This window comes from Gossypium hirsutum, chromosome D01 (genome assembly GCF_007990345.1).
Source record: "Gossypium hirsutum isolate 1008001.06 chromosome D01, Gossypium_hirsutum_v2.1, whole genome shotgun sequence".
In the NCBI taxonomy this organism is placed as follows: Eukaryota; Viridiplantae; Streptophyta; class Magnoliopsida; order Malvales; family Malvaceae; genus Gossypium; species Gossypium hirsutum.
The window spans coordinates 14755150-14762977 of record NC_053437.1 but is presented as its reverse complement, the minus strand read 5'-3'; the positions used below and the strand labels follow the sequence as shown (position 1 = coordinate 14762977).

The following is a 7828-nucleotide window of genomic DNA, read 5'->3' as shown; positions in this document are numbered from 1 at the left end:
TTATTGATACAGTAAAAATGCATTAGAATTATCTATTTTTACGTTTCTTTTAATTCAATATGTCTGTTTTTCTAGAACAGGAGGGTTGTCCTATGAAATCCACTAAAATACCAAAATAACTATGATGCCCCTTTTTATTTCTAGTGATTCCCAGAGGAGCTGATTTTATTATATATATATATAGAATATGTGAATTAGAAAAAGGAAAAGCAAACACTATTTCAGTTGTTGATATAATTAGAGTTGATCGACAAGTATCGGCTCATGTATTACTGCATTTACAGCGTTCGCCATTTCATGTGAGGTAAAACCATCATCTTTCATGTAAAAGAGATGCAATACTTTGCTCATTTTCCAGAATAATTCCTTGCATTGTCTTGGGACAATGCTATCATTTTTCTGCAGCACTAATCTATGCAGTTCTCTCCTCCTTTCCTCGATTAAATGCTTCAGTTCTTGATTTACATGATCTTCGGTTACTGAATTGGTACCATGAATTATGTGCAAAGATACCGCATTCAGTTTTCCCTCCATAGATTCCCTCTGCAACCATATGGGACATTAATTACTAAATATTTCCAAACTTCCATTCACATGAGACTAGCTGTGTTATTGGTCCAAAGAGAAGCCATACCTTAAAGCTATGAATATCATTGAGAAGACGCCCGCAAGTGCTTACATGTCTAAATAGAAGACTATATTCCCCACTTTTAACAACAGCCTCTGAAAGCCTAGGGCCAACAAAATAGAGAGCCGGGAGGATGATTGGTCCCAAGGCAAACGAAATGTAACCATTTCTCATGTATTCATCCACAGTTGGGACTGCCTTCTCCTTCGACCACTGAGCTTCCTGCAACATGGACCTAAGCAAATCCAGCCACTGCAACGTAAACATTGTCCGTTTAAACACTGGTTCATTCCAAATTTTCTTCAATACTAATAATGTCCTAAATTTTCAGATTTAGTTCACACAAGTTACTCTTCAGGATTCTACTATTCATTGTTAATATGAAGAGTAAAATAAATATTGGATCTCACAATCTCAGAAACATGAGTCTTTATGTTACGTCCTTGCCATGCAATTGCTTTCTCCCCAATCTCAGAAATTGTGTTGTCAAGTGCTGAATATATGATTTCAACTTCCTCAGAACAACAATCAATGCTGACATCTAAATCTTGCCTGTGTTTCATTTTCTCATAAGCCATTACTTTGTTATAGGCAAGATTAGTTAAAAGAACTACAGAAAGTTATACACCAAAAGTGGTTAGATATAAATGAACAAGAAAAGGAAAAAGAGCCTACTTTTCAACCAATTGAATTAGGTTTAACAGTTCATCTTCAGAACCTCCAACATCGAAAAAGTCATCAACCACAGTAGTAAGCACGCCATTTTTAGCCCATGTTAAGCGAGCATCAGATAATTCAGGAGAGCATAGTGTTGCAGCTGCAGAAAAGTAACAGTATGCCAGTTTCTGCCTGGCAAACTTCAGCTTGTCCAATCGCTTTTCTCGAACCCACCTGTTTCACAGAAGGGATATCATGCAATAATTTCAAAAGAATTTCTCATTGATGTCTACCGTAGCGAAAGAATGTAACTCCCATGAGTTGGGAACTCCATAAGAATTCTTGTCACTGCATCATGGTTTCTATCTATGTAAACAAATTTACCTCTCGAGTTGTTTGAGTTCTTCACGATATATAGATTGACAGGCATTGAAGTCCTCCACTGCTAGTCTTAGGAAATCTTTGTTGCCAATACTCAAAGAACTAGCATGCAAAGACAGTAAAATAAGATGCAAATCAGGTATACATTATTATTTATTTAAAGGAAATATGATAGTAGAAGAATAAAATACCAAAGGAATACCTATATGAAGATTTAAGCATCCGTATATCATCTACATCATAGTTCACTATGTTTCTCCTGTATACTAAGCGCTCCAAACTTGCATAATGGGGAAACTCAAGGGCATCATTCACCTGAAAATTATAGAACGCAACCATTCTACAGTAAGTACATGAATCAATTATGGAAAAGAAAAGAACTTGACAATTTCCTTCAAAACTAACTGATTATCAATCCAAAAAGAAAAAAACCTTCTGCATAATATTTTGTTTATGTTTATATGCACATTTAGAAGTGTTGGATAATTCCTGTTTCAAGAAATGACTTGTCCATGAGATGTGTTTCTCCAGGAGTTGTTCATTTGGATGTATGATCATCTGTGAAGCCCTAAATAGCTCAACGACAGCATCCAAATCCTTCAAATATCCTCCAAGTGAATTGAAGAAGTGTTCTTCAGCAAATCCAGTTAAGGCTTCTACACCACAAGATAGTGCAGAAAAAAGGCTTTAACTAGAAGGATCCTATCCCTTATCAATATCATCTGAATACCAATAAGCATAAACATACCTGAGGAAACATCATAACCATTTACACGTAGTATTCTGAAAGCCAATGCACATGTCGGCAGATCCAAGAATATCTCCTCCTCCCCCTGTAGCCAACATCTGTTTAAGACATGATCGATGAAGTTAAAGAGAAGTTTTTAAATACATTTGTCTTTTGCAGATTGAACATAAGATCCTGTCAACCTATTACAATAAAACAGCCTTCTAAATACATTTTATGCTATATTATCCAGACTTAGGATGAATGTTGGATAAAAGTACTTGTCTGACATGGCCATATTCAATATTTCTTCAAATGTCAAAAAATGAAAAAAGGTAGAGTCCGAGTTACATAGATTATATACATTAACTATGTTTGTAAAAGAAGATTACCGATATGTTTCATCTAATACACTTGTAATTTCTTCCCTGAAATGCTGACCAATTCCCAAACTTTCAACAGTCTCCAACATACAAAGTCGGGGAAAAACATGGAAAGGATGAAGTGTGGGAACTGAAGTGAACATGATCATTAGTAATATAGAAATAGATAATGTTGCAAAATACATTGAAATTTGTGAAGTAGCATTGGCATACTAACCTGCATTCTCAAACTTGTCTAAGAGTGCAGTGAGATAATGAAGACAACCGGAATTTGGAAGGTGAGAAAGAGTGGCTGCTGTTGCAGATGGTGAATTGAACAATGATCCATTCTTCCGCTGATACTTCATGACCATTTCCCAGTCTTGGTGTTTGCCAATTCCTTCCGAAACATATGCTAAATAGGCTTCCCTCCCTTTAGAGTTTTCTCTGTGGCAATTAAATCAAGACATGACGTCAAGGCCAAAATTTATTCGTTTCTTCAAAGTGCTTCCGTGATTTCAAAAAGGCATTCAACATTGACTAATGAAGCAATAGTTAGACAACAAAACCAGGTCCGACAAAGACAAAGGCTGGTCAAAATGATCAGCCCAACAATTTGGTTTGGCTAATGCTATGCTTATTATATGCCTAATGGTTGACACCACATTTACACTAAAAATAATAGGAAAAACAAAGAGACCAAAAGTATACCTTCTGAGCTGTAAATCTCTTTTATGAAATAAAGCATCTATATCTGTTGATCTCAAAGGGAGGTTCAAATTCAAATCCCTAGCATATTCAACCATACCAGAAAATATGATATCAAATCCAATAGGTGTAAGTTGGCTTTCATCAGAAGCCGAACAAAAATGTGACTCAATAAACCGAAGCCCTGCAGAAGAAAAGAATAATGTTAATCCATGAAACACTAATGAGGGAAAAATGGGTGAATGAAAATATACCCTTTGTCATGTGTTCCTCACCAACACCCCATCGTCTCAGCGCAAGGACACATGCCAATGTGGAGGAAAGAGTGTCTTTAATTAGCAAGGGATGGGGACGGCAAGGACCCCAAGAACCATTAGGGAGTTGATTATCCAACAGCCAGTTTAAGCAGGCAGGGAAACATGGATTGCAGTGGGAAGTGGGAGATGGAACCATTGCAACCCAAGCAGTATCATAAGAAGAAACAGAAAGTTCAATCTGATTAAACATCTTCTTAATCCTTTGTTTAGAATCCTTAAAGCACTGCATAATCAAGAATATTATAATCTCTTCTACAATGTCAACTCCATTAGACAATAGATAAAAGCAAAATTGATAGATAACAATAAGAGGCTGGATAGTTATACCAAATCATTACTACTGTTGGTGTCTGCTGTTGGGTTTGCTCCACTGTCCGTGGAAACTGCTCGGATAATCCAGATTAATCGAGGTGAAGATTAAGATAAGAAAATAAGTCTTAAAAGAAATATATATACTTATATTGATAGTGGTGAAAGTTGAGACCAGAAACAATGTGTGCAACTCGATGGTTGCAAACCCACATGCATCGTTATGTAATTCAGATGAGAAACAAAAGCTGAGACGGAAGGAACCTGAAATGAAAGGATTGGAGCAGCTATGAGGGTGGAAGAGAGACATGACGATGGCGATGGCGATGGCGATGGCGATGGCGAAGGCGGTATCAGCCGATGGAGGAAGGAAGTTTTGCCTAAGCGACAGCCTGCATATAGGAAGGAAACAGAAGAGAACACTGTTGAAAGGGTAAAGGTCAGCTTTGAAACTTGAACCAATGAAAGAACAGTGTCACTGTGTCCACCAAGTCAAAGAAATGCGCCACTGCCAAGTTCCGATCCTTCATGTCACCTCCTTCAACTTTTTGTTATTAAAATGCTAAAGTTTTTATTTTAATGGAAAAATATTTTTTGAAATTGTAATTATTGTTGCTACGTGTCCTTTATATTTGTTTACATATATTAAGCATCATTACCTTATTAAAATATTCTTTTTACCATATAATGATTCTTTTAAATATATACTTTTTGGAAGAGGTAGGTAGATTTGCAGGAAAAAAGAACAGTAGTTTAATTTTAGGCATAATGACAAATTATGCCCTTAATGTTTGTATTTTTTGTCAATTTAGTTCTTATTTTTTTTAGTTAAATTTGATGATCAATCTTAAAAAAAAAAAAGAGTCAAATTTGACCATTATCCTTTCAAAAAATAAATTTGTTGTTTCTTTAACATTAATATAGGCTAAAATATTAAATTTTTTAACATGAAAACTCCTATGATAGTCTATTTGTACTTTATGCTAAAAATTTTTAATATTATATTTTATATATTTTAAAATTAAAATTTATTTTTATTTTTATTTTTTGAATATTTTATAATTTTTAAATTATTTGTTAACGTGCATATAAGTCAAGTAGTGACATGTTAGCATGAAGTGCAGATGGACTATTATTTAGATTACCATGCCAATATTGTGAATTTTTAATATTTTAGTCAGTAATTTTATTAAAAAAACAATTTAATTGTTGAAAGGTAAAATTTAACTAAAAAAATAAGAATCAAATTAACAAGGTATATTAATATTAAAGGCTAAATTTATCTTTATGCCTTAATTTTATACAAGGATTTTGTTATATTTTTTACCAAGTTATAAATTCGTCCTCGTCACTTTGAAATTTTTTATCATTTTATTTATGATTCACTGGCTTCTAAATATAATAGATTTTTAAAATATTAAAATTTATGAAAGTGTAATCTTCATATATATTATTTATAGTAATATATTGATACAAATAATGAAATTAGTTTTTGAGTAATTAAATTGTTGACAAATTGTCACACTTAATTTTTGAGACATAGCAGTAAGTTATTTGAATATTTAATTACAAAGATACTCCTTTAATGAAATAAGTTGGAAAACATTAAAGCACTAAAAACCATTTCCATAAATGCTAATTTGGATTAAGCTTAAACTTTTGGTCAAGATTTATTCAAATAACCTAATTACTAATAATATATATAATCTTTAAAAATTAGAGGTTTAATTTTAAAAAAATAGAAGTATAAAATTTCCATTCTTCTTATAATGTTTTTCAAAATGTCTTAAAAAATATTTATAGGAAAATAATGTAAAACATGTCTAGTTTTTTTTTTAAGTAGTTAGATTTAAATCTGTTCATGGGTTGGGTTACTCGTTTTTAAGCTCGCTCAAAATTTGGAAGGTTTGGGTGCTCGAAAAATGAGCTTGGATAAAAATTTTAAGTTCATTTTAAAATATGGGTCGGGCTCGAGCTTGAATTTCAAGGTCGGAGTTCGACTCGACCCGACCCTCTTTTAAGTTTATAATATTTTATATTATGTTATTTTTATATATTATGTAATTTATAACACGTTAAAAGATAAATTTATACTAAATATATAATACTATTCTAATATAAACGTTAAAATAATGTTAAAATCACTATATAATTTTTTTCAAAAAATAAAATAAAATTATTAATGTTAAAATAATAAAATATAAATATTTTAAAAAATATTTGAAATATAATATGGGTGAGTCTAAAATGGGTTTAGGTTAATCTTTTGCAAATATCAATAGATTTAGACAAAATTTTAAGTCCATATTTTTTGAAATCTGAAATTTTTTTAAAAATTCAAACAATCAACATGATAAAAATAATTTTTAATATATTAATAAATAATGTTAAAAGATTTAAATCAAAGATCAAAACTTCAATATCTTTTCTATTTTAGTTAATTGATTTGATTAGAGATGAGTAAAACTCGATTCGGTTCCAAAAAATTGAAAAAAATTGAATTTTGAGTTAATCGAATCAAGTTAATTGAATTATTCGAGTTTCGAGTTTGAATTGAGTTGAATTTTACAATTCAATTAATTAAAATAATTCGAATAATAGATTGGTACAAATACTTTTTTGGTGTTTGTCAAATTTGAAAATAAATAAATTGGTCTCTTTTTCAATAAAAATTAAAAAATAATTCAAAATATTTATAAAAATTCCAAAATTTGTATTTTTTTAAAAAAATATTAGAAAATTCTAAAAAATATATATAAAAAATTAAAAAATTAAAAATTTTAAAATAATAATTTTAGGACCTAAATAAGGTAAATTAATGATTCAAGATTATCATACTAAAGTATTTTTTTATTATTTTGCTTTAAAAAAATTTCAAATATATATATGGTTTCAAATTTATGTGTTATAACACGAAATTAGTTATATTGTAATAAGATTTTAATTTGACATATTTAATTTTTTTAAATTTCACTCGAACAATTTCACTTGATTCTTCTCAACTCGAATTTCATTTCACTTGACTCGATTCGAAAAAATTTCAAATCGAGTTAGGATGATAAAATAGGACTCGTCAACTCCATTAACTCGAAATTTTTTCACTTGACTTGACTTGATTAGATTGAACGCTCACCCCTAGATTTGATATGGTAGATTGATATTTGATAGACTTCTTTTTGTTTGGAATTAAGCATTCATTAAGAAATGAATCAAGTACAATTAAGTAAAAAAGAACTCAAGAAAAGATACAACAATAACCCCTTTTTTATAAAAATAATATTAAAAAATTAATTAACTACAGAAATGGGATGGGAGAACTTTTTTTTACGAAAATTAGTTATTTGCTATAGTACTCGTCGGTTTTATTTGACACAACAGTGGTACCCCCCAACTTTTTGGCCAATCATACAACAATCACCATTTTTTTCATAAAATTATAGTGCAGATTTTCAGAAAACTTCTTACCCAACTCTACTACAAACCAAAATAGAGTTCCCTAGAACTCATCCATCCAAAATCACACCAATAGACATTTGTGGACAAAGCTACCAGAATTTGCAGTTAAAACTATTAGATCATATATATGTGGTCAAGCCACTATATCGCAACAAAGCTGCCAGAACAAATATGAGTGGTCAAGCCACCATGATTGTAGCCAAGCTGCCAGACAAAAATGTGGGCAAACCACCAAATAGTGCAGATTGTTAAACTGCAAGAACTTCCTCCTTACCATATTATC

General features: G+C 31.2%; 1 protein-coding gene across 3 annotated transcripts; it reads right to left on the bottom strand.

The window, feature by feature from the left end:
- Positions 1 to 204: 204 nt before the first annotated feature.
- Positions 205 to 4635, bottom strand: LOC107921168 (ent-kaur-16-ene synthase, chloroplastic-like). 3 transcript variants are annotated; one of them, XM_016851044.2, is made up of 14 exons: positions 4354 to 4635; positions 4108 to 4163; positions 3718 to 4003; positions 3467 to 3647; positions 2994 to 3202; positions 2786 to 2906; positions 2415 to 2512; positions 2099 to 2319; positions 1869 to 1981; positions 1670 to 1768; positions 1304 to 1519; positions 1039 to 1180; positions 635 to 880; positions 205 to 543 (listed from the first exon to the last, which is right to left on the bottom strand). In XM_016851044.2, the coding sequence occupies exons 1-14, from the start codon at positions 4397 to 4399 to the stop codon at positions 238 to 240; spliced, it is 2340 nt and encodes a 779-aa protein (XP_016706533.2). In that variant the 5' UTR covers positions 4400 to 4635; the 3' UTR covers positions 205 to 237.
- Between the last annotated feature and the right edge of the window lie 3193 nt (positions 4636 to 7828).

Coding starts and splice junctions, on each gene's coding strand:
- LOC107921168 (XM_016851044.2), bottom strand. CDS start 4,399: ATGTCTCTCTTCCACCCTCATAGCTGCTCCAATCCTTTCATTTCAG. Junction 2,320..2,414: donor TGGTTATGATGTTTCCTCAG/GTATGTTTATGC, acceptor GTGGTGTAGAAG/CCTTAACTGGATTTGCTGAA. Junction 881..1,038: donor AGACTCATGTTTCTGAGATT/GTGAGATCCAAT, acceptor TTTACGTTGCAG/TGGCTGGATTTGCTTAGGTC.